This window comes from Pteropus medius, unplaced genomic scaffold (genome assembly GCF_902729225.1).
Source record: "Pteropus medius unplaced genomic scaffold, Ma_sr-lr_union100, whole genome shotgun sequence".
In the NCBI taxonomy this organism is placed as follows: domain Eukaryota; kingdom Metazoa; phylum Chordata; class Mammalia; order Chiroptera; family Pteropodidae; genus Pteropus; species Pteropus medius.
In genome coordinates, this window is record NW_024353517.1 from 2,045,719 (window position 1) to 2,072,906 (window position 27,188).

The 27,188-nt window shown below is 34.0% G+C and overlaps 1 protein-coding gene across 1 annotated transcript in view; it reads left to right on the forward strand.

Annotated features, from left to right (window-relative positions):
• Positions 1–418: 418 nt before the first annotated feature.
• YEATS2 (YEATS domain containing 2) overlaps positions 419–27,188 on the forward strand; it is an 84,274-nt gene continuing 57,504 nt past the window's right edge. Inside the window, 6 exon segments of the mRNA XM_039850551.1 lie at positions 419–596; positions 15,634–15,751; positions 18,645–18,742; positions 19,227–19,319; positions 22,436–22,681; positions 24,187–24,302. Of these exon segments, the coding sequence (XP_039706485.1) occupies positions 15,652–15,751; positions 18,645–18,742; positions 19,227–19,319; positions 22,436–22,681; positions 24,187–24,302 (653 nt within the window). The 5' untranslated portion in view covers positions 419–596; positions 15,634–15,651.

The window sequence follows — 27,188 nt, forward strand, 5'->3', positions numbered from 1 at the left end:
TGAGTCTGTTTCTGCATCTGTAAAGTAGGTTGGTAATAACTATAATATTTGTATCCCTAGTATCTAGCACCTAGCACAAAGCTACAGATGACATAAAAATCATAGCTATCGTTGATATTACTGTACTGTATAAGCTTCATAAATGCTGGCAGAATGAATATTCTGTCGAATTTGGGGCTGGAACGCACCATTTCCTTCTGGGGAAGAAAATGATAAATGATGGTGACTCTGCCAAAACCCATGCCCACACTCCCCAGGCAGTGTGGCAGCGCGGGCAGGGTCAGAGTCTGAGCCAGGGCCAGCCCCCACCCCGTCCCCGCCCACATTCCTGCGAGCTCCGCCCCTGGGCCGCGCGCGCGCCGCCGCGGTCGTCGCGACAGCCGCGCGCGCGCGCGCGCGCGTCCCGCCCCTGCTGGTGACGTGCGGGGCGGGCCGAGCCGGGCGGGCTGCACCGAGCCGTGTGCTTCCGCAGGCTCCGGGTCGCTGGGGCTTCGTGGCGGGCCAGCTCTGCAGGGCTTCGCCCGCTGCCCCACGTCCCCTGTGCTCTCTCGCGGCGCCCCGCGCTACTTATGCTTCAGCGGGAGACCAGGGAAAGGGTGAGTGTTGGCGGGAGCAGGATAGGACCGGCCGGGCGCGCGCTCCGTCTCCCGGGCATTGTCTGGGCGGGGGCGGCGCGGGCACGTGCACTCCCCTCCCCCAGTCCTCCGGCCGCGCGGCCCCGGTTGTAGAGGGGAGGGGTGGAGCGGATGACTGCAGGGAGGAGAGAGGATCTGGAGAAGGAGGCTGGATCCAGGGTGAGTGTGTATGTCCGGGGAGTCTCCAAAGCGGGAACCCGGAATTTGGTTATGTGTTTGGGGGCTTTCTTTTCTAAGGGTACAGCGCTCTCTGGGAGCCTGGGGTCCCATGAGCTCCAATGGCTGGAGCTTTCAGGATGTTAAGCTTGGTGGCCTGTGATGGGAGTGGAGGTGAGATTTGGCCCCAGCACCAGCAAGTTGTGAATTTACCAGCAGGAATCCCGGAATCTCCCTCCAACCTGTCGACGTCCCAACCATCCTCCCCCGTGAAGGATGAGTAGGATTTAGAAAGGTTGGAGGATATTCCAGAGATGGTACCCGAGTTAAAGCAGCGGAGGTGTGAGACAGTGCGGGGTTGGAGTGGAAAGCTTGCGAAAGTGAGTACTTGGAAGAAAGGCTGGTTTGGTGTGTTGTGGCCAGATTGCAGAAGACAAAGAAGTTTATATCATAACATGTTTTTCTGTAATGAATGTAATTATGCTTTAAAAAAAAAAAAGTAGAAGAGAGGGAAATATCACCAGTAATCCTACAGCCTGGCACATCATTCTTAGAGTTTTGATATGTTTGCTAGTATTTTCATCTAAGCTTATAACAGTTACAATTATTAGAGATTACCTACAATTTTCCATTCTCTTTTCTCGTTAGCATGTAAAAATGAGTTGTAACAAATAGTATTCAGCAATGTCATTTCCTCTTAAGAAGCAAGTAGCAAGTATTCACCATAGAAAAAATTTCAACTACAGACAAGCAAAATGAAGAAAAGTACCCTTTAGGTACTTTTTAGTTTTCCTGTCTACAGATATTATCATTAAGTGTATATTTTTGGCTGTGTATATTTTTCCAAAGATAGGATTGGATAATGCCCTGATTAGGAATTTGGTTTTTATGGGAATCCTTTGAAGATTTTAAGTAGGTAAGTAGCATAATCTGACTGCTATGTGGAAAAAGAGGGCAAACGTGGAAACTGAGAGACCAGTTAGGATGCTTTTTCCAGTACTTTGAACTATGTCCATGACAGTGGAGATGGAGAAGGATAGAAAGATTTAAGAAATATTTTGGAGGAAGAATGGACAAGACTTGGAAATGGATTAGTTAGGGAAAGGGAGAAGTCTTTGCTTTTCATTATTTGTTTTGAGCAACTACGAAGATGGTGCCATTTACTGAGGAAGACAATAAAAGAAAGAACTTTGAGGTGGAACAAATCATGAGTTTTGTTTTGGATGTGTTAAATTTGAGATGCACATTAGTTACGAAGTCAGTATGTTCAAGAGGTGGTTGGATGTACAGGTTTGGAACTCACAGAAGAGAGCCTAGAGCTGGAGATAGAAATTTGGGAGTACTCAGTTATATAGATGATATTCAAAGTTACGGGACTATATGAGATCACTTAGGGAAAGAATATAGATAAGAAATGAAAATCAAGCCTCAGGCACTCCAGTACTTTGAAGTCTGGTAGAGAAAAAAGATTGAGCACAGGACAGAAGGAAACAGTCAGTGAGGTAGGAGAAAAAAAAGACTGGTGTCATGGAAACAAAGCAAAGTAAGTTTCTGGAAGATGGAAAACTGGTCCTCTTATCACCATTTCTAAGATGTTTAGTAAGATGCTCAATTGGATTTGGCATGGTGGTTATTGGTAGCATTATCTAGAGGTCTAGAAGTGAAAGGTAGAAACCAGATTGAAATAGTTAAATGGGACGTGAGGAAATGAAGACAGTAAGTGCGAATTAGAAAAAAGTGCCTCTTCTTCAGGACATCTTATTTAAATCTGCCCCCAAACTAAATTTAATAGGTGAAAAATGATGTCTTGTTTAATTTTTTCATTCCTTGATTACCATTGTTTAAAGATTTTCATATTTATTGGCCAACCATTTGTGAATTTCTTTTCCTGTCTTCTGTGCATCTTATTTGTGTTTGTCATTTTCTAATATATTGTTAATATATTTTCTAATATATTAAAAATACATAGTTTGACCTAGTGCTTGCAGAATTTCCCCCCTCAGGTCACTCTCCCCCCAGAATAAATGTGCTTATTACATATTCTCCATTAGGAAGGACACAGTTGATAATGGAAAAAACATGCTTATCATTTAATTCCTATATGTACTTTTTTTTTCAATTCTGGTAAAATACACATAACATAAAATTTACCACCTTAACCGTTTATAAGTGTATACATTCTTAACGTGCAGCCACCATCACCATTGATCTCTGTAACTTTTTCTTCTTGTAAAAATGTAACTCTGTACCCATTAAACAATAACTCTCCCTCCCCTTTGTTTCCCCAGCCCCTGGCAGCCACTGTTCTACTTTCTGTCTCTGGTTTTAACTACTCTAAGTACCTCATTTAAGTGGATTCATATAGTATTAATCTTTTTGGATTATTTCACTCAGCATAACATCCTCTAGGTTCACACATATTGTAGCTTGTGTCATGATTTCCTTCCTTTTTAAGGCTGAATAATATACCAGTGTATATCATATATCATATTTTGCTTATCCATTCAGTCACCTGTCAGTGAATAGTTGGGTTGATGTAGTTTTTTGGCTATTGTGAATAATGCTGCTAAAGACCGGGGTGTCTTTAGATATCTAGACAGAGATCTCTAGATATCTGTTCAAGTCCCTGCTTTCAGTTCTTTTATATACCCAGAAGTAGAATTGCTGGATCGTATGATAATTCTATTTTTAATTTTTCGAGGAACCACCACGCTGTTTTCCATAGCAGCTGTACCATTTTACATTCCCACTAATAGTGCACGAGTTTGAATTTCTCCACATGTTCACCAGCACTTGTTTTCTGTTTGATAGTAGCCATCTTAATGGGTATGAGATGATATATTATTGTGGTTTTGATTTGCACTTCCCTAATAGTGACGTTGAGCAACTTTTCATGTGCTTACTGGCCATTCGTATGTCTTCTTTGGAGAAATGTCTATTCATATCCTTTTTTCATTTTGAATTGGGTTGTTTGGTTTTTTGTTCAGTTTTAGGAGTTCTCTTTATATTCTGGGTCTTAATCCTTTATTAGATATATGATTTGCAAATATCTCTCCCATTCTGTTTGTTATCTTTTTACTCTGTTGATAGTTTCTTTGGATGCACAAAATTTCAAAGTTTTCATGAGGTCCAATTTGTCTATTTTATTTTTTGTTGCTTGTGCCTTTGTTGTCAGTTCAGGAAATAATTGCCAGATGCAATGTCATGACACTTTCATCTTATTTTTTTCCTCTAAGAATTTTATTGTTTTAGGTCTTATATTTAGGTTTTAGATCCATTTTGAATTAATTTTTATATATGGCATTAGATAAGGGTCTGACTTCATTCATTTGCATGTGGACATCTAGTTTCCCAGCACCATTTGTTGAAAACATTTTTCTTTCCCCCATTTGAATGGTCTTGGCACCCTTGTCAAAAATCATTTGTCAGTATATGCAGGGGCTTATTGCTGGGCTCTCTGTTCTGTTCCATTAGTCTCTATATTTGTCTTTAGGCCGATCCACACTCTTGATTACTGTCGCTTTGTAGTAAGTGTTGAAATCAGGAAATGTAAGTCCTCCATTTTTGTTCTTGTTTCAAGATCGTTGTAGTTATTCAGGATCCCTTTAAATTCCATTTGAATTTTGGGATAAGTTTTTCTATTTCTGCAAAAAATGTCATTGAGATTTTGATAGGGATTGTGTTGAATCTGTAGATGGCTTTGAGTAGTATTGGCATTTTAACAATATTAAGTCTTCTAATCTGTGAACATGAGTTTCATTTCCATTTATTTATGTCTTTAATTTCTTTCAGCAATATTTTATAGTTTTCATTGTACAAGTTTTTCACCTCTTTGGTTAAGTTAATACCTAAGTATTTTATTCTTTTTGATGCTGTTATAAATAAAGTTGTTTTTATAATTTCCTTTTCATATTCATTTTTTATGTATAGAAATTCAACTGAATTTTGTGTGTTGACTTTGTATCTTGCTGTTTTGCTGAATTCATTTGTTCTAATAGTTTTTTTTTTTTTAATCTTCAGGGTTTTTTACACGTAAGATCATATCCCCCCATAATAAAATGCTTTCATATTCATTTAGTGGATGAACTATAATTTGCTATGGATTGTTTCCAGTATTTTATTATAAAATATATAGGAAGAAGAAAACTAACATTTAAGTTGTAGGTCTGTGAGTGCAGCCCACATCTGATGTACATCACCCTGCTTCGATATTATTTCCTTAGCATTCTCGGAAATACTTGATCCTCTCTTCTCATTCGCCTATAGATTTTTATTGGGATCTTCATTGCTGCTTCCTTAAACTATCCCCTATCTCCCTGCCTTTCATCCTGCTTTCTACACTGCTGTCAAATGGAGGGTGCGGGTCAGTACACGTTTCCCTCATAGGACACAAGTCTTATGAAACAGTCTTACATATCATATGTTCTGTGGGAGTTAGGGAAAAAATGTTTTCGAAGGCTGGCATGCACTTCATGGATGAGTCTAATTTAATATGATTCTTGAAGGATGAATAACATTTTACTGAGTGGAGAGAAGGTAGAGATAAAATATGAAACCATTGGAAGGTAAATATGAGATGTTCAAGCATATGAACTTTGATGACTACAGACAAGGAGAGGTAGAACTAGTTTTCCTAGGCAAGGAGTGTTTATTCTGTTTATCTGAAGAGTGAGTCAGGGTTGTGGATACATTGGTGATTTTTATCTATTTTGTTTTGTAAAAATTAGTTTATTTGTGAGAGTATGTACACTTCTTTTATAGAGATATAATTCACAAAATGTAAAATTCACCATTTTAAAATATATAATTTGGTGGGTTTTTGTATATAATATGTTCATAAGGTTATTCAACCATCACTACTACCTAATTCCATAACTTTTCCATCATCCTAGAAAGAAACTCCATACCTATTAGCAGTCAATCCGTTGCTCCTTCCCATTGTCCCTTGGCAACCACTTTCTGTGTCTGGGATTTGCCTGTGTACAGACATTCCATATAAATAGAATCATATAATGTGGCCTTTTGTATTTGGCTTCTTTAATTTAGCACGATATATTCAGAGTTCACCTACGTTATAGCATGTATCAGTACTTCATTCCTTTTTGTTGCTTATAATATTCCATTGTATGAGTTTACCACATTTTGTTTACCCAGTCATTAATTGATACACAGTTGGATTGTTTCCAGTTTTTCACTATTATGATTAATGCTGTTGTGAACATTCACATGCAAGGTTTTGTGTGGACATATGTTTTCAGTTCTCTTAGATATATACCTAAGAGTGGAATTGCTGGGTTATACAGCAGTTCTGTGTTTAAGGTTTTGAGGAACTGCCAAACTGTTTTCCACAGTGGCTGCCCCATTTTACATTTCCACCAACAATGTATGAGATGTTCTACTTTGTATTCTTTATACATTTTTAGCAAGCTATATTTAATAGTTAAGTGTATGTATTTAAACAGCTTTATTGAGGTACAGTTGCTATACCAAAAACTGAACATACATAAAGCGTACAATTTGATAAGTTTCAGAATACTTATACACCTGTGAAACTGTCACCACAATTAAGTCAGTAAACATACGCATCATTCCTGAAATTTCTCTTATTCCTCTTTGTAATCCCCATCCCCCCCGTGGTTGCCCCTTCCCCTGGCAACCACTCTGATCAGCTTTCTGTCACTATAGAGTGCATTTTATATAAATGGAACCATTGTATATATTTTTTTCTTAAGCTGAGTTCTTTCACTCAGCATTATTTTGGGATTAATTCATATTGTTACATGTATCAGTTCATCCTTTTTATTGATGAATAATAGTCTGTTGTATGGATATATCACAATCTGTTTATCCATTTACCTTTTAACAGACATTTAGGTGGTTTCCAGTTGCTATGAATATTTGTGTACAAGTTTTTATATAGACATATGCGTTTTGTAAACAATCTAGTTATCTATTAACAAGTGAATGGATAAACAAATTGTAATATATCCACACATTAGACTATTATTTACCCATTTCTCTGGGGTAAATACCTAAAGCTAGAATGGCTGGGTCATATGGTAGGGTATGTTTAAGTTCTTAAGAAACTGTCAAACTGTTTTCCAAAATGATTGTCCCATTTTACATTCCCACCAGCAGTGCATGAAAGTTCCAGTTCTTCCATACAGTGTGTAACTGTGTTCTTTTTAACATATGGAGAAGTAAGAAAACAGAAACATAAAGACACCTATAATTTGTCTCCCAGATTAGTCCTTTTGGCATTTTCCTCCTCCAAATAATTCATGTACATAGTTAGAAAATTCAAGCGTTGTAGCCAGGAATAGAAAGAAAAGCAAAACCACTACCGAAAGGTAGTTATCATTGATTGTTTTTGATCTTCTAGAAACATTTATACAAGCACACATCAGCATCTTTTGTCTCTTTTTCCCCCTAATTTACAACAGAAGAAATCAGAGTATACACACTATTCTGCACTTTGTTTTTTTTCGCTTTACAATTTGTTTTAAAAGTATTTCCATATTAGCACATTTGTTTTAGTGGTTAAAATACAGTCTTACAGTAGTATAATCAGTTTTTCTATAAGAAAACACGAATTTGTTCCAATGCAGTTGATATATTAGGGAACTATTTGAATATATTGTGAAGTTCACATTTGCTTAAGTGTGATTTTGTGTGCAAGAAATGCTAGGTGAATGCAGGAAACCGTGCCTGCTGATCTGAGCCATGGAAGGAATACACAAGCCGCACACAGGCATACACTTCAAACATCTTCCCGCGACCGCAGTTTATTGCTGTTGTGATGAGCCACACCCATCCACATCTGGTGGTACAACTTTCTGTTGATTTCAAGATTACTCTCCTACCGCTTGACAGTAACTCACAAGCTGTAACCTTTCAGTGCCTACTTCCACAGCACACTTGAGGTCTTTTCAAGGGAAAGTGCTATGTTTATTGTAGCATTTATGTATTTCTTAACCATTTAACATGTATAAAACTGCTACTGTTACTATATGCCCTTTTTTTTAATGTCACTGGTAACATTTTTGAGTGTTGTACTTCTAAACCCCATTTTCTCCATAAGCCTTTTGTTTTTATTACACAATTTTACAGTGTGGTGCTTTTTAGGAATGCATATATCACATAGCAGAACTGATTTAATCCATAGCATAAATGTTCATAATTTCTTATCTTTGAATTTTTAAAAACTGTGAAGTTCATCATATATACTAAAAAGCACAAATATGGGTGTATGTTTTAAAGAAGAATAATAAAACAATAAATGCCTACTTAGCTGTCACCCAGCTTACAGAATGGGAAATTACTAATACTTTAGAACTTCCTTGTACTCCCCTCATAGATCATTTCATACTTTTTTGAATATCTAAAATATTTCATGATAAAATTAGATGTAAGAGTTAAAATCTGCACCGCCCTTCCCCACCACTGGTCTTCCTAATGTTGATTCCCCAGCTAACTGCCCTGCTGCCCTGCCATTGTACACACAGTATGCACACATGACTGGAGTGGGATCATCTGTAAGTAGATTTCTGTTTAAGGTTACTATATATTGGGTTTATTATTGTTACATTTTATAACTGCATTGTTGAGATCTAATTCACATACTGTAAAATAAACTGAAAGTGTAAGAGTCAGTGTTTTGTGTTTTTTTTAGAGTCAGTGGTTTTTTTTTTTTAAGTGTATTCATAAAGTTGTGCAACCATCACTATTGAATTCTAGAAAGTTTTCATCAGTAGGTAGGTTTTTGTAGATGAGTAGATTTTCTAGATTAGGCAGTGTTGATCTAAAGAAAAGCCAGTTTTCTAAAAAAATGTCTTAGTCTTTAAGGTGCTTGTTTTCTTTGTAGAATCTTAGCTCCAGATAGAAAGATATGAGACCTATCCCCATAGGATTTATTGTCAGTTTGAAATCTCCAGTGAAAAGTCCTTATTTAGTGAAGTGTGCAAGATTTGGCTCAGCTTATGTATTTTCAGTGATTGTGTCCAAGATTTTGACACAGTCTTGAACTGGGTCAGTTCTTTCTTTCCTCTCCAACCTAGATGTGGAGACAAGTTTTGTTTCCTTTGTGCTTCTCATGAAAGAATACTTTTATTACTTCACAGCTGGAACAACAGGATTGTCATATGAGTTAGAACTATCATTTTAGATAATTCCAATGATCTTTGTCTGAAAGGGGCTCCAGAGAAGTCACTGGAAGATTGTATGGCCTCCCTTTTGTCAGTTTAAGAAGAATTTACCTGAAATATCACAAAATCCTTAAATATCCCTTATGGTTCATGGTGTCTAGAAAAAGTATACTGAAATGTTGGAGTAAAGGAAGAGTAAAACTTATCTAAGGTCAGCTCTCTAGTTGTTAAACTGATGAATAGAAGTAGTGGCATGGGTAATTTAGAATAGTTCTTTTATACTAAACTCTTTTTCATACTATTACTTTGTAAGATTGGAGACAGAGTACTGGCCTGAATGGATCCTGGGGCTGACCTTAATAGTAACTGGTATGGTCTTAAGCAGTTTTATTTATAATAGGAAAGTAGATGTTTTGACCTGGAAATAGATTAATACTTAAATAATGAAACAACATTTTTTGAGTTCAGCTGTCTAACTTTTTTATTTTGCTGAGCTCTTTACATGTCATATTGGAAATGGCCCACATCAGTTTGATGCTAATGATCAACCTCCGTCAGCTTCCCACCATTCTGATCCAGTGTAATATTGTGATTCTTTTTACTTAAAAGACCTATTTTACCAATTCCAAATGAGTGGAAGAAACACTGATTATGTTGGCCAACAAGTGAGAGCATATACTAATGATTTTGTGTATAAGACCTGGCTTAGAATAATTAGGATAGTTTTTGTCTCTACTAACTTTAATGAAAATCAGAACAGAATCTCTCCTTCTTCCTTTTAGATTTCTCTTAATCTGAGTCTTAACTGTAATAGATTAGTTCGGGTTGCTTATAGTGTGAAAAATAAGCCTAATCTGGGGGAGACAATTAGCTGTATGTATTTTCAGTTACCTGTGTCAATGGAGGATGACAGTTCTATGAGTAATCTTCAAATAGAGAAAAAAATTTAAATTGGCATTTAAATATATTTTGATTCTTTTCATAGGACTTTTTTATGCTTACTGATTTTTCTCAGTGTAATATTAAAATGGATTTGTAGTCTTAGAGTACACAGTGGGCTGTCTTTGGGAAGCCTAGATGGTTTTTGGATAGAAGTTGCTGCTATTTTTAATTTGCAGAAAATAATGCATGAAATGGATCATATGTATTTGGATTACTGAAAGTTACTTGTGTTAATGTTTTCCTAAAGGTCCAACATTAGATACGTGCAGGGCAAATTACCTTGCTTCTGGATCTCCCCAGTACTTTATTGCTGGCAGTAATACTTTCTAATTATGATACACTTTTCTTTTAATACCCTGCTGTATTGGATTTGTGTCTGTATTCACAAAATGAAAAACTGTTATATCATTTTCCTCTGAGGATGCCTTTTGACTCCATCTCCATAGATTTAGATATATTCTGTCTTCATTGTTATTTTTCATTAGTCTCTTATTTTAATTTTTTCTTTGAGCTATGAGTTATTTAGAACAGTATCTTATTTTCCATACCAGAGTGAACTTTTGTTAATAATTTTATATTTAATTTTATTAGGATCAGGGGGTATGGCTATAGCATTACTACATTTTGCAATAATTGAAACTTCATATCCTATTATGTGATTTAATTTTAATGAATTTTTCTAGATGTTTCAAACAGGATTATTCTCTGCTGGGTTCAGAGTGTCTGTTAAATCTGACTTGTTAATTGCATTATCTATATCATCTGTATTTTTATCTGTAGTCATCTTGATCTTTTAAATTTCTGCAAAAGATGTGTTCAAATTCTATTATGATTGTGATTTTCTAAAAACTCTTATTTCTGGTTCATTTTATATTTTGTGTATTTTAACATTATGTCATAATGTTTGTTAGATAGGTTATGATATCTTTGCAGTTCTGTCTTTTGATAGTAACATATAATCTTTTATATTTTTGCCTTAAATTATTGTGTTATTAATCTTGCCATACCTGCTATATTTTTGTTTGCATGTGTCTGTGTATGATAACTTTGTACGTCTACTTATTTTAAACATTTAGCTGTGGTACTTTTGAAGGTGTAGCAATATAAATAAATAGATTTGTAAGTACAGTATTGTGGAAAGAATGATGAAAACTAGTATAAGTAGTTATATTCCCTGTGGGTATTTATATTTGGGCATGTTATTTATTCATTCATTCATTCATTCAGCAAATAATTTATTGAGAATTTTCAGAAACTTTGTAGGGGGAAGTTGGGGAGAGCTATGTTGGATAATATAATCAGAGAAGTCCTCTGATAAGGTGGGCATTTGAGTTGGGATCTGATAAAACTAACCTAGGGGAAGAGCATTCCAGACAGAAGGAACATTAAATCCAAAAATCCTAAAGAAAGGTTGAGGTGTATTTGAGAAACAGAAAGAGAACCAGTGTTTCTGGATCTTAATGATTAAGGATAGAGAAGGAGGCAGGGCCCAATTCATGTAAGATCTTGTGGGTCGTGTTAATGAGTGTGATTTTATTCTAAGTGTTACTGGAAGCCATAGAAGATTTCAAGCAAAGAGTGACATGATCAGATAAATATTTTTGTAGTCCTTTTCTAAATTGAGGTATAGTGATATACACATACAGTGAAATAGATAAATTTTAAGGGTACGATTGGACGAGTTTTCACAATTGCATATACCCATATAATGCACACTCTCACTAAGATATAAAATATTTCTGTCACCCATAAAGATTCTTATTCCTCTTCCCAATCAATCCCTACTACCAGCACCCCAACTACTGTTCTCTTTTCTTTAACTGGAAATAAATTTGTCTTTTTTAGAACTTTATATAAGTAGAATCATTTAGTATGTGCTCTTTTGTGTCAGGCAGCTTTTACTTACCATAATGATTTTGAGATTCATTCCTGTTGTTGCTTGGATGAGGATTTTATTGGGTATATCACAGTTTGTTTACCCACTCTCCTGTTTTGGTTTTTGTAGACAGTTTTGAACAGCCATTGGCTAATAGAGGAGAATGGATTGTAGAGTCTCTCATTCAGATATTGAAATGACGAATATAGAAGAGACAGGGACAAAGAATTGTAAAATCATTATTAATATCTTAGGAGCATCTGTCTGTATGGAAGCAGATGGAAAATGATTTTGCTACCCTCCACATTCCTCCTTTTAAATCAGATGGGAAAAGTTGTCTTGACTGAGAGCACAAAATTTAGTGGTTCTAATGACATTCAAATGCCATGATCCTCACAGAGTATGTGGCAAGTTTTTCAAAGAGACCTCACAGAGTACGTGGCAAGTTTTTCAAAGACCTTAGCAGATTTTACTCCTTCCCCCAAGTATTGTTCACACCTTATAAGATGTGGTGTCTATAAAACCAGGATTCTGGGGGTTCTAGGTTTTCTCTGACATGAGAACTAACATCTTTTACTAAGAATTTCTAGTGACTCTATTACATAATTTTTGGTTTTTAATTATGCAATTTCTCTTAAAAATTATTTTTCTCTTGGGATTTATTTCAGAGTATAGCATTTTAAAAGTTTTGTTTGTTTTCGTTTTTGGTGTTTAGCCTCTTTCAGAAACTCAGACTTGTTTATGTTATTAGAATGGGTCTGATACATTCATTCACATCCATGGCTTTCTTACATAGTACATGGGAGAAAATGTGTATTTCAAAAGTTAAAATTGACAATATTTTCTTTTTGTAATGAGGCCGTTTCAATGAGAAAAAGTTTTTAATTGGAAGAATCAGCATTACATATATTTCTGTATTTGGATTTTGTCCCACGCTATGGAGGAAATTCTCACAGACAAATTATAAACAGTAACAGGTTTTTAAGGATTCACAATACTATCTCAAGTATTCTTTTTAATTTCATCTGATTCAAAACCTAAAGAGGATTAGTAGGACATTTTGTTTCAGAGTTGACTCCGACAGTATCTAACAACTGCTCACATTTTCTTTCCATAAATCTCAATGCCAGACAAGAATCCAAAACTTAGTAATTACCGTGGGTCATTTGTTACACATTCCATTATCTTATTTATTACATCATGATGAGAGCATGCCTCGGCAGATGTGCTCTAGCTTTAGCTAGTATATACTTGAATATGGCATGTGTATACTTTAGTATTGTTCTTGCTAAACTGTAGCAGACCTGAATTATTTTAAAATGCTCAGTTCAGATGTAAATCTTCCTAAACAGGTTTATAAGAAGCTCACATCTATGCCCAAAGATGACAGGAGAAGCTTGCTTGCAAAGGCTACATGAAATATGAATTACCTTGCCAGCACACGTTAACTCATTGATGGTTTCTTCCTCACCCACCAACCCCCTCCACCACCAAATTCTTCTCTTTTTTTCTCCCTTCTATTCCCCCAGTTTTAGAGCAAAAGTCAAAAGAGAGTTTTATTTTATTCCTTAAGTGAGGGTAAAAATACAATACTGTTTTGTTCAGGGATCCCCAGCCTTTCTGAGGAGGAGCCACTGTCATTCTTGAGATTACCTGGGGTTGAGGGGGCCCCACGTGGAGAGGAGAATATTCAGGTTATGAAGTCGATAGAATGGATGAGTAAAGATGTTGCTGGACTCACTCATCTTTACAGGTAATCCCATAAGACTTGGTAAACTGCAGAAGACAGGTGGTCACTGAGGAAATGGGATGGTTCAGAAACAGATTTGGAGATCTACTGGGAAGTATCTACCTCTGAATTTAGATTTTTCTGAGAATAGGAGGTGGTTTTTGTTTGCTCGTTTGTTTGTTTTCCCTATTTGCATTAAGGAAGAAGGAATGAGATTTATTGATTTTTAAGAATATATTCTTTATGTAACTGCCCAAGATTTTTTCAGGTTGTTTAAAACTAGTTGCAGAACAAAAGAAGGCAGCTTACTTTTACTTTTTATAAGCTTTAAAAACAGAAAATAATAGTTGGATTCAGGGCCTCTACAAAAATAACTCATTCTAAATTAGAGCAGGTCAGTAATGATGATAAACAAACATTGAATAATTTGATTAAGGATGTATATTAATGCTGAGAGTTTTTTAGAACTTTTGTTTGTTTGTTTTTGTTTTTAGAATATTTTAAAGATTAGAGGTATTACACAAGATAACGGTCACAGGAAAAATATTCTCTTAGATCCAAGATTTACATATACATTTATCATTACATAATGAGTCTCTCTCTCAAATGAATCAAGAGAGTCTATCTCTGGGATGAGTGAAAGAACTGGGACTAAGAGCCAATAGGCTTCTAAATTGTTATTTCGCTTTTAATCTTGAGGGAATAAAAAATAAATATGTTTGAGTTGACATTTTATTTTTGTTAATTTTATTTTAAAACTTTTTGTTACTTCAATAAATACACATTGTATTTTTGCCTTTGGTTAGGTACCTAACCTTTGTTAGTGGTAGACCAGAGGTGTAGGAATCAGAGAGCTCTTCTTGTCTTTTCTGTGTCATACATTAATGCTCTAAGGGACAACTCATATAACCACCCTGGACCTGTTTTCTTATCAGTATATCAGTGGACCCCCGCTGCCCAGTAAGGGAGCTACTACCATGGGTGGCTATTGAAATGTGGTTAGTCCAAATTGAGATGTGTTTTAAGTACAAAATACGTACTGAATTTTAAAGACTTAGTGCAAAGATAAGATTGTAAAATATCTTATTTCTAATTTGTTTATGTTGATTATACCTTTAGAATGATAATATTTTGGGTTAAATAAAATAAATTAATAAAATTAATTTCACCCATTTCTTTTCCTTTTTTAAATGTGGCTGCTAGAAAATATTAAACTCAATTGTGGCTCACTTTGTATTTCTTACAGACAATGCCAGTCTGGACAGCATATCCTACGCTGACTTATGAAATATTAATAAGTATTCAATGAAACACAGTTTGGAAAAGGAGCAGTGTCGAGTAAAACTTTTTGCAATGTAAATATTCTGTATCTGCACTGTCCAGTATAGTAGCTACTAGCAACTGATGGCTGTTGAGTACTTAAAATGTGGTTGGTTCTAAAATGTGAAATACTGAAAAATGGGAAGAAAAGAACTGAACTTTAAACTTTATTTAATTTTGGTTAAAGAGTCACAAATGGTAGTGACTAATGTATCAGGACAGTGCACATTTAGATTTATTGGGTTGTTTTATCCAAAGATTTATATACTTAGGATTTGTTTACCATAGGGCAAACTTTTAAGTTTGATATAAGTTTGTATGGTTTGTGTTTATTTTGAGTAATAATAAATGATCAGTAACAATAATGAGTACCTGTTATGTAGCGGGTACTGTGCAAGTACTAGAGAGAAGATTTGTATAAAATTATTTATCGAGACTTTAAATATATTGCTCATATTTTGTAACATGCTTTGATGGATTGTAATACCAAAGTACTCTGGATTTACCATGTTTTTGTCAAAGTCTGTTTTTTTCCCCTTTCCTTTCTTTATGATGGCCCTCCTATGAAAACCTGGCTCCTTTTGAAAAATCTGAACAATATGCTGTCTTATTAAAGGATTTTCTCTTGAGAGGGAAACTCATAACAGATGATGATTTTTTTTAGTAAACTTGTGAAGTTAGTTATGCTTTTGGCTTTAAAAGGAATATGTACATATTTACACACAGACTTTTAAGTGTCAGTATTATGTCATTTATTTATTCCCTTTGTGTGTACATGTATTTTTAAGTACTAGTATTAAGCAATGTTATTAATTTATTATTGCTTCACAGTGAGGAACGGATGTCATCATGTCTGGAATCAAGCGAACAATCAAAGAAACCGACCCTGATTACGAGGACATATCTGTGGCCCTTCCAAATAAGCGGCATAAAGCAATTGAGAATTCAGGTAGAAATTCACCTGCCTTAGGAAATTATTTATTTCTTTGTTGGCACATGCCTTCCTATGAGATTTATAGGAGCTAAAATGAAATGCATTTCAACTGTTGTGTATAATTCAAAGAGATTCATGAGAGGGATTAGCTAAATGCTCTGTTTAATAGTAATATACTGCGGTAGCATGAAAGGCAGGAACATAATCAGGTAGAGAGTGAAAGCATCAATAATGAGACAGGCTGTCATTTTATGTTAGGTATAATCATGAAGTCCTATGATATATATGCTGCAGTGTGCTATCGTGTGAGGTGATTATTATATAGATTCAGGTTTTTTTGTGTTAATAGTTATGTAGTATTTTAATCTCTATAGAAAAGATGATGGTCTCATGAGACTGTAGTTTCATAACTACTGTTGCTTAGGATAGGCTAAAATTATTTTAAAATATAATTTGTTGTAATTAGATGTTTCACATGGTTAACAGAGGTGGTAGGTATCTCAAAGGTAGTATATGAATGATAGAAATTTGAGAAACATTGATCCAGTTTATCCCAGCATTTAGGTACTTGTAGTTAAGTTTAAGGCTCAGAGGGATTAAATTACTTGCCCAAGATCATATAATTAGTTGGAGAGCAAATCGTCAACTATGTATCCCAGAATGTTTTAAGCTATCTCAAAAAGAGTTGCTAAATTTGAGTTTTAAAACATTATTGCTGAAATTTATTAGTTTATTTAAATAATAGGTCTACATAAGTTAACACTTATAGCTGGGTAAAGAAGGCATCAAAGTTATAGATGAAGTGTTGCAGTTCCACAAAGACGAGGATCTCTAGAGTTTAAGTGATGAAGAAAGTGCCTGTCTCTGTAAGTGCAGTCAAGTCATGCGTACCCCCAGAAGTCTTTGTGGACTGAAAATTATCAAGTCTAATTCCTAATAATGAAAACATTTCACTACAACTTATCTCCTCATTTCAGTTGTAATTTTATTTATAAGGAAATGTTTCCTTTCAATAACAAGCCAAATAAATGTGAAAGTATCCGTTAAACAAATATATCACATGGCATAACTTTTTAAAAAAATTAAGAATAGGGAAAACTGATTGTTTTAGCAAACATGGTAATGTCAGTTTAAATCTAATTTAAGTCCCCAAATCACTCAGCTTTAGCAGGGACAGTTTTTTGTTCCTGAGTGACAATTTGCTATTTTTCCTCTTGGTGTTCATCCCCTACCTAATCTCAGACGATATTTTTATTTTTCAGAATTTTTCTCAAAGTTGGTTTGATAGGATTCTTCCCTTTGCTTATGTTGTTTTATTTTGTTTGTTGTTTGTTTGTTTTTACTTCTTCTGTGAAAGAGATAATTTAGAAGAGTTTCTTTCTGAGGAGCATATAAGACAGCCTTTAGTGATCACTGTTTCTCGGGAGACTTTCAGCCTCTCCTAAGAGTATCTGCTGGTTTCTGTATACAAGGGTTATGAAAACAAGGATATATACTAGCAAATACTCTTTACTTCACATATGAGAAAAATCAGTCATTCTGCTCTATGCAGACGTACCACAAGAATGCTTATTCTATTACAAGTTTTAAATTGCCAATCTAATGGCATATTTTATGGGGAGAAAATGACATAGTTATTCAAAAGGTCCACATTTTCTCTGCAATTTTTTATATACTCCAAAGCATGGGTGGTAATGTTTTTCATCTCACAAACACAGGATTATTTTGCAAAATCCCAGGTTTTTCAAGCAGTCATTTGGCTCTTCTTTTTACTTTTAATTCTCTTGTATGAATGCTACATTTTATAATCTGATATATTTAACTCTTTGGGTTATATATATTACTTTGAGTAGTCATCATCTGAATTCTTTCACCTTCAGAGGCATTCTCTTTTCTTTTGAATTCTTTCTCCTACCTTCGGGTAGTTATAATCAGAAACTGCTGAATTGCTTGATAGATGCTTCTCTACAGAAGGAAACTTCATGCCTTATGAACTGCTCTCATGTTACTGCTCCAACTACCGTTTTATTTTCTTTCCCCTTAGGGCTATGATTTTTGAGAGGTCAACAAATATTTCTCTCAGGATCTTCATGAGTTTCTTCTTATTTTGGGGGCAATTTTATTTTGATATAATTTCAAACAAAAATCACAAGAAGTATCCATATGTCTTTTATCCAGATTAATTCACCAGTTGTTTACGTTTTGCCTCATTTGGTTTATCATACTTCTCCACTTCCAGCATGCACACAGACATACACACAAAAATGCATGCACGCGTACAAATGTATATGCAAATCGTTCTTTCTAAATCATTAGAAAATAAATTGGACACATACAAACACTTCTGTGTATTTCCTAAGGACATTCTCTAATGTAACCTCAACACAGATATCAAAAGCAGGAAAATTTAACATTTATCCATTACATTACCTAATATGTGGTCCATATTCAAATTTTACCAATTATCCCATTATTATATTTTATAACTATTTCCTCTCTCCAGGATCTAATCTAGCATCACACAATGCATTTAGTTGACATATCTCTTTAGTCTCTTCTAATCTCCTCAACCTTTCTTTGACTTTAATATTTGAGTAGTATAGGCCAGTTATTTTGTGGACTGTTCTTCACTTTAGGTTTGTGTGATGTCTCTGTGATTAGATTGAGCTTTTTTGGCAGGAATGCCGGAGACCGATGTGGTCTTCTTAGTGCATCATATCAGAAAACACACTAGGTCAGTTTGCTCCAATATTAGTGATGTTAACTTTTCATTATTGTTTAAGGTGATGGCCACTAGGTTTCTCCACTTCAGAGTTAGTTTCCTGGGGTTTCTCTTTTTGCTTGCTGACTTAAATCAAGATAGCTACTGATTAATTAGACTTTGGATCATTTTATATTCTTTGTGTAGCTCGAGATGCTGCTGTGCAGAAGATCGAGACTATTATCAAGGAACAATTTGCACTTGAAATGAAGAATAAGGAACATGAAATTGAAGTCATTGACCAGGTATAATGATGATAAATTTTTAAAAAACAAAGCTATTGAAAAAAATCTATACATGATGATTTGAAAGAATCTATTGAGATAGAATCATGGTTTGTTTCTCCCTTTTGCTATTCTTTTAAAAAGAGCTTTCTTGTTTTTGGAAAAAAAGACTTCCGCTCTTTTTTTCTTTAAGCGAAGTTACAGAAAAAGATTTTTTAAATTGTCTAAAATTTCACCCCAAAAGATAATTCCACTTTGCTCTTGTGCTCAAATCTTTGTGGACATTTCTCAGTGAATATACATTTCTGTATACTCTTGCAAACATTGGTTTTTGTCATTCTTTCAAACCTTTTGCCAATCTGATAGGTGGAAAATTGACATTTTTATTTATCTTTAATTAGAGAAGTTGAGCTTTTCTTGGTCATTTGCATTTATTATTTTATGAATTGTTTCTACATCTTGTCATTTCCATTTTTTCAAGTAACGAGTTAAGATTTGTTTTTAGCGGCTGATTGAAGCAAGAAGGATGATGGATAAACTTCGTGCCTGCATTGTCGCAAACTACTATGCTTCTGCAGGACTTCTAAAAGTTTCTGAGGTAAATTTTTCTCTAATGCAGTCATTTCTGGCCACCTGTATTTGTTGTGTGAAGGGGAAATTAGTGTTGATGTGGAATTCCTGCCTTTGAAACATTTCTTTTATTGACCTTTAGAATTCAGGAAGTCAGCCTATCTTTCTAGGAATATATGTCAATTTATCACTGTGTTCAATCTTACCCCTTTAATCAATTGTCAATAATCCTGAGTAACTTTTTTTTTTTTTTTTTTACTTAAACCCTCTCCTACTAATATTTAGCACTGCTGCTAGGCTTTGCAGATACAAAGATGAGTGAGACCGAATTCTAAATTGCCTAATTCCTTTTCATTTGGTTATGGTAAGCTTTGGAGTAAGTTATAGATTGATTGATCTTCTTCTGGCCTTTTTCTGCTAATAAATGACAGTAAATTTCAGTAGATTTACCCTATTCAAGAACCTCTGATTTTTTCCTCCCTCCATGAAGAATTTCAAATACAAGAAAAAGTGAAATAAGCACCTATTATGCATCACTTAGATTCAACAATTTTAACATTTTTCACATTTGCTTTTCTGTCTTACTTTTCCCTAAAACATTTGAAAATAAGTTCTAGGCATCATCACACTTTACCCCTAAATACTTAATTATGTATTTACTAAAGGTCATTCTTCTATTTAGTCACAATACCTAAGAGAATGATTCACTAGTATCTGTTCACCAGTCCATATTCAAATTTTTCATTTGTCTCTAAAGTATTTTTTAAAGCTGTTTTCTAATGAACCAAGACATAATCAAGGTTCATGGCTACATTTGGCTATTTTGTTCCTCTAGTCTCATTTTACCTAGAACTCTTCTCCCACCTTCCCCATCTCCTCCCATGATATTAACTTATTTGAATAGACCAGGCCATTTATCTTGTATAATGTCCCACAGTTTTGGATTTATTTTTTCCCTTGGGTTATTGCTTCATTCCCTCTATTTTTCTGTAAACCAGAAGTCAAGTCTAAAGATTTAATTACATTAAGGTTAAATCTTTTTAGTGATACTACTTCATATATGATTATATATATATATGTGTGTGTATATATATATACATATACAATATATGTATATATATATATATACAATATATATATAATATATATATATTGTATATATATATATACACACATATATATATATAATCATATCAGGAGACAATAACAGGCTGTCCTAGTAAGTTTAATTATTTGGTTACTGTGATTACCACTAGATCACTCCAGTGATAAAGGGTAGGGATGGGCTTGAACTGAAACAGAAGTATTTCTTGTTTGACGTTTTGATAATTTCAGTATAACTTTTGTTGTTTTTTCTTAAATTTCTTTAAAAAATTTTTTTTTTGTTTTGTTTTTATTGTTTTTTTTTAGAATTAGGTATTTCTTCTCTTGGATAGTACTGTTTCTTCGAGAATGGGGGAAGGTGTAATGGCATACTGCTTTGCATCATTCCCTGTGATTTTTACAGATAAGAGGTACCTGTCATGTTTAGGCTTTCATATTATCCCATGGATCTTTAGAGTACCTAGTATTGGTGATACTCCTAATGTTTCTTAGAGAAATCTGGAGTATTATTTGAGTTTGATCTTAGATGATAGACAGTCATTTCTTTTACTGCAGGAGTTTTCATAATACGTAGTAGAGTCTGAACTACTCTTCTGGAGCTATCATAATGAATTACTACAAGCTTAATGGCTTAAAACAGCAGGAATTGGATATCTCGTGATTCTGGAGACTGGCAGTCCAAAATCAAGGTGTTGGCTGGGTCATGCTCTCTCTGAAGGCCCTAGGGAAGAATCCTTCCTTCCTAGTCTTCTCCTGGCTTCTGATGGTTGCTGGCAATCTTTGATGTTCCTTTGTTTGTAGCTGCATCACTCCAATTTCTGCCTGTATCTTTACATGGATGTTTTCTCTTTATGTGTCTTCTCTCTTTTTCTCTGTATTCAAGTTTCCCTCTTAAAAGAATACTAATTGGATTAAATTACTTCATTTTAACTTGATTATAACTTCAAAGACCCTATTTCCTAAATAAATCGTATTCATGGGTTCAGGGTTGGACATGAATTTTGGGGAGACACTGGGAAGATTCTGATGTTGTTTGTTGTGTGGCTTGCTATTGGATTCAGCAGTACCAAGGTGGTGATCTAGTGGCTGCGTAGGCCTGTAGCTACTCTGTTTAAAGAGCTGATTATTTAATGTTTTGTCCACCCCCATTTTTTTTTTTTTTTTTTTTTTACTATTAGCAGTTCTGAATTGTGCTATTTGTTGGTCAAGAAATGCACTGATTTTTTTTCTGGTTATATTTTGATTAGGATTTATTCAAGGATATTTAGGTATATTTTTGTCTATTATGAACTGTCATTTAATTATTTTTAGCTTGCTGTAATAGAATGCATTATAGCTCTAAAAGATACCTTTATTATTGCAATTCAACAACTTTGTTGTTTTGCCTCTGAAACACTCGTCTCTGGCTCCTTTTTTCTTTCTACACAATTATTTTAATAGCACAATTTTTAAAAGCTGGGATTCCTAGGAATATAACTACAGTGTATCACATATAACAGCACACTGTATTTGTGTACAGGTAACAAGATACAAAAAAGTATCCTAGGCTTCATTGTTGGACTGAGGGCAAACTTTTATGTCAGTAGTAATCATTTTAAAGCATTCTATGCTACATTTGCTCCTACATGGGAACTCTTTAACACATGCATATATTTTTAATCTTTGTGTTTCTTACAGGAACATTTTGTTTAAAGCAGTTGATATGTTTATGTAAAGCGATGTGAAATTTATTTTTTTAAGTCAAATTTTACTTTCCATATGTTGCTACTATATTTTTATCTTTGTTTTTTTATTTTACCTTCAGAGGACTTGTATCTGTAACTTTTAGTGTTAGGACCTTCACATAATTATTTATCATTCTCTAGTTTTATTTTGTTTATTCAGACCACATTGGGGAGTTTGAACTTCATTTTATGGGTGTGGGGAGATTTTTGAAGGATTTTAAGCATGATCCTAAAATAGATAAGGTTTTGGAAAGATCAAAATTTTGCCTACTTTTGGTGAATTTGATTAAAAGTTTGATTGCTTTCATTTTTGCAGGGATCAAAGACATGTGATGCAATGGTTTTTAATCATCCTGCTATCAAGAAATTTTTGGAATCACCATCTAGGTCGTCATCTCCTGCCAATCAGAGATCAGAAACACCATCAGCTAATCATTCTGAAAGTGATTCTTTATCTCAACACAATGACTTCTTATCTGACAAAGACAATAACAGCAATGTGGATATAGAGGAAAGACTCTCAAACAACATGGAACAGAGGCCAAGTCGAAATACTGGAAGGGTATAGTTGGATGGATGGGGGGAGCCTAAAGAGAAGGGAATCTAGTATTTATTAGAGTTTGCACGAATTAGCTCATTTAATCTTTATAGGAACCTTAGGAACTAAATTATATCCCTTTCAGAGATGGGAAAACTGAGTCTCAGGGAGGTGAAAGTTATATTTGTCCACAGGTGTCAGAACTGAGAATTAAACCTATGTATTTCTGATTTTAGAATTCAGAGCTCCTGTGCATGGCACAGCTCCTAGATGCCATTCATGTTGATATGAAAGAAACCTTGAGGAGTTGGCAGTGCTGTGACTGCCCAGAGTCTTTCCACTCTTGTCATGTTTATTCTCTCGAGCAGTGGCTCTTCAGCATTTTCCTCTGTGAAACTATATTCTTAGGTGCTTTGATAACTGGAGGAAATTTGAGAAATAATAAATAGAATTGAAAACCATTTATTGTTATTTGATCCTGACAGTTTGTGAAGTTGCCATCTCAAGCTGCTCTGAACTTCTTGGTATAATATTTGGCTGTAGAAATAAGACCAGTGGTTTTTCTCAGCTAGGTGTTCAGTGACAGAGGAAATTTCAGGTTCGCTTTCCACATACTCAGACATCAAGGATTTGATTTATTTTTGATAAAAACGAAGTTAACATTTTTTTTTCTGATTGTAAATTCATATGTGTCAATTGCTGAAAATTTTAAACTACAGAAAAGTAAAAAAAGCATAGGAAAGTCTTTCATAATGCCACCTCTCAAAAATCAGAACTGTTTGTTTGGGTTTACTTGTCTCTTTTTAGTACTATTTCTGGGCAAATACTGCATTTTTTTTTTTTAATTAAAAAATTTAGGTCATACTGATCATAGAATTTTAAAAATATATCATCTTTTATGTAATATACATGCTTATGTTTATGTAACAAATATTTAGTACTTACTGTGTTACAGGCACTTTTCTAAGAACTGTACAAAATAATCGTTTGAGATAACTATTATCCTTATTTTATAGATGATGAAATTGAGACAGAGGAGTTAAATAATTACCCAAGATTACACATCTAATAAATAGATTTAAACCCTGGCAGTCCATCTCCATAGTGAGACTTTAAATTAACCATTGTATTTATATTACGTCTCACTGAAAATTTTTTTCGATAATACAGAAGGTTGAAAAGAAAGTAAATTCCGATGAGCCCTTCCCCATTCCCATTTCCCAGAGTAACCACTGTGACATACTTTATTGTGTATCCTTCCACATACTATTTATAAATACAAAGCAGATGTGTATGCTTGTTAAAAATATCCACACATGTACACGGGGAATTGTACAAACTTTTTATCTAAACTAATTCAAAAATTATAGTAAAATTGATCTTTTATGCTTTGAGGTTCCACAAAGCCAGAGAATTTTGTAATAAAAAAAATTCTGAGTTATTCCATTCATACTTTTTATGTTTTTGTGGTTTCTGCCTATTGAAAATTGTCCAAATTGAAAATAAAAATTAATTATGATTTCTTTCAGGATGCCTCTAATATTACTGGCTCCCATAAATCAGAGCAGCGGAATGCTGATCTTACAGGAGATGAGACTTCACGACTTTTTATAAAGAAAACAATAGTAGTGGGCAATGTATCCAAGTGAGTATCCAGTTGAATTGTCTCATTTTTAGTCATCCATTTATGTTACTAGAACTTTGTCATACTCTTATCTTAGTATTACAGTAGAGTCCACAGGGATTCTTTTTCTTCAAATTCTTAGTTGTTTTAAAAGTCAACTTTTAAGGTCTAGAGACTGTGCCTTAGTGTGTCTACTGATCTTTGACAGAGTAAAAAAAATAGTGCTTGGTACAAATTTCTAAGACATGAGTTTTTACACAAATGGTGTAAAAGTTTGAAGGAACTTTTGACTTCTTCTGACCTAGTTCTAACTTTAGGGGCCTTAGCTAATTCCTAAAAAATGTTTATTTGGTTGCCCAAATTGAAGTGTTTTTAAATTCGTAACAAAAAGTTGCAGAGCAGGTCTCGAAGACAGAATTCCGCCAAGCTAATGGGCTGTATCTCTTTAGCAGTATGATCTCATGCCATCTTGTGAGAGCATCATCATTTTTACCAAGCATCTAGAATGAATAAGGACATCACAAATCCTCAAATTATATAAGAATATTATTTCTTTAGAAAGTCTTATTTGCCCTTTTCCACCCTCATTTCTTCTGTTCTCTATTGTCATTTTAATCATATAGTCATTTCCTAGTTTCATATATTTTTCCCAAATCAGGCTAGAATCTCTTTTGGGTAAGAAGTATGTCTTATTTGTTTTGTACCTTATAGAAGTTGGTGTTCAGTATATATTTGATTGATGAATAAATTGATATATTTATAAACATTAAATTATTTACGTAATTAGATTCAATTATTAAAAATAAAGGATTTAGTATTATAATAATTATCTTGGGGGTGGGAAATTGAATGGAAGGGGACTTCCAAGCCCTAGCTGATGGATCACTAATAATAAACAAGAAGCGCTTTAAAAATCTCAAGATACTAGAAATGAAGATTCTTAATGTTCTATGTAATAGTATTCAAATAGAAGCATAAAATATGATTAAGACAATTAGATTTTTGTTTTATAGATTACTTTAGAGTTAGTATGTATTCAGCTAAAGGGACTAAATAGTGTGAAGTATTAGAGTCAGGGTCTTAACTATCGTATAGGACCAGTCAGCCCAGAAAAAGCCAAAACTAGGAATCCAGATAGACCCACCAGGCCACATGAAGAATGGAGAGAGACAGGCACAGACATTTTAAAGCAATTATGTCTAATTTGTAGGTTTTGGGGTTTTTTTAAGAGCAGCTAGAACTAAAATACTGGTTAATCAGATTTTAAGTAGAGAGGGAATGATTGGCATCAAAGTTGTAAAGTTTTTGTTTCTTCTGGAGCAGAGTAAAAATATCGATTTACTTTAGACTTTATTAGGAATGCTTGCTAGAATATCTAAGATAACAACTAAAAGAATAGAAATAGAGATTTAAACTTTAAAAGTCTTAAGGGGAAAGGGAGTATAAATTGAATGAAAAGGGGAAACTTGATTGTAAAAGAGGGCAAGCAGGGGCAGAAGGAGGAATATGGAGAAGAGAAAAGACATAGTATAAATAATTTAATAACAAATCTGAATATATCAACAATTTTAAAAGCATATAGGTTTAGCTATCTAGTTAAAATACAGAAATTGTTGTATTGAGATAAAGTAACCTAAAATATAACTTATTAATGACATCTAAATATAGAAAGATTGAAAGTAAGCAAATATGTAAGATGCAGCTGGCATTTACTAACCAAAAGAAAACCAGTGTAGCATATTAGTATCAGGCAAAATAGACTTTAAGACCAAAAACATTCATAGAGGTAAAGACAGTTATTATATAATGATAAAAGGTTTTATTCACAAAGAAGATAAAAATATTCTAAACTTCTACATACTTGATAACATAGTCTTAAAATGTCTAAACCAAAATTGAAAAAACAAAAACAACTACAGAACCACAAGGAGAAATTGTCAAATGCATTACCATACTGCAAGACTGTATGTATCTCTCACTAATTGATAGATCAAGCAAAATTTGAATATCAGTTAACAAAGCTGATCTAAAGTACACATAAAGACCATTACACATAACAATTGAAAGATTTCTGAAAATGGACTACACAGTACCCATAAAGCAAGCGTCAACAAATATCAAAGAACTTGTATCATACAGAATATTTTTTCTGACCACTAGTGCAGTAAAGTTAAAAATCAATGGCAACAGAGTAACTAGAAAACCTCTGTGTCTGGAAATTCAAAACACTTGCAGTAACTCACGTCAATGAAAAATCACATTAAAATAATCAGAACTAGATAATAAAACTTGTAGGATAACACTAAAGGGATATTTAAAGGGAAATGTATAGTCTTAAATGACTTCAGTAGAAGAAAAGCTTAAAATTAATGAAATAAGTGCTGTAGGCATAAATAATAATAAATAAAATTAATGAAATAAACATCACTTAGACAAAAGATTGCAGTGAGAGAAGCAAAGAAATTAGGAAAAAAAATAAACATAGCATACATCTGGTGACATTAAGGAAAAAACACAAATATTAAAAAAAGATAACTACAGATGTACTATAAAGATAAATTATGTATAACTTTATGCTTATACATTTAAAAATTTAGATGAATTAGAGAATTTCTAGAAAAATACAACTTAAAATGACTCGGCAAAGGAAAAACTTTGAATAGTCTTAGAACTACTAAGTTTAATTGTTGATATTTAAAACATTCCCAACACAAAACCAAACCAAACCACTTATCTTAGATTGCTTTACAGGCTGAGTGAACAGATAATTCCAGTTCTATACAAAATCTGCTGGGGGGAAAAGAGACAGTACTTGTCAATTTACATTATGAGGATATCCAAACTTTTAAAAATTTTTTTTTATTTTTTTTTTATTTTTTAGGCGAGGCAACTTTTGGTTGACCTCAC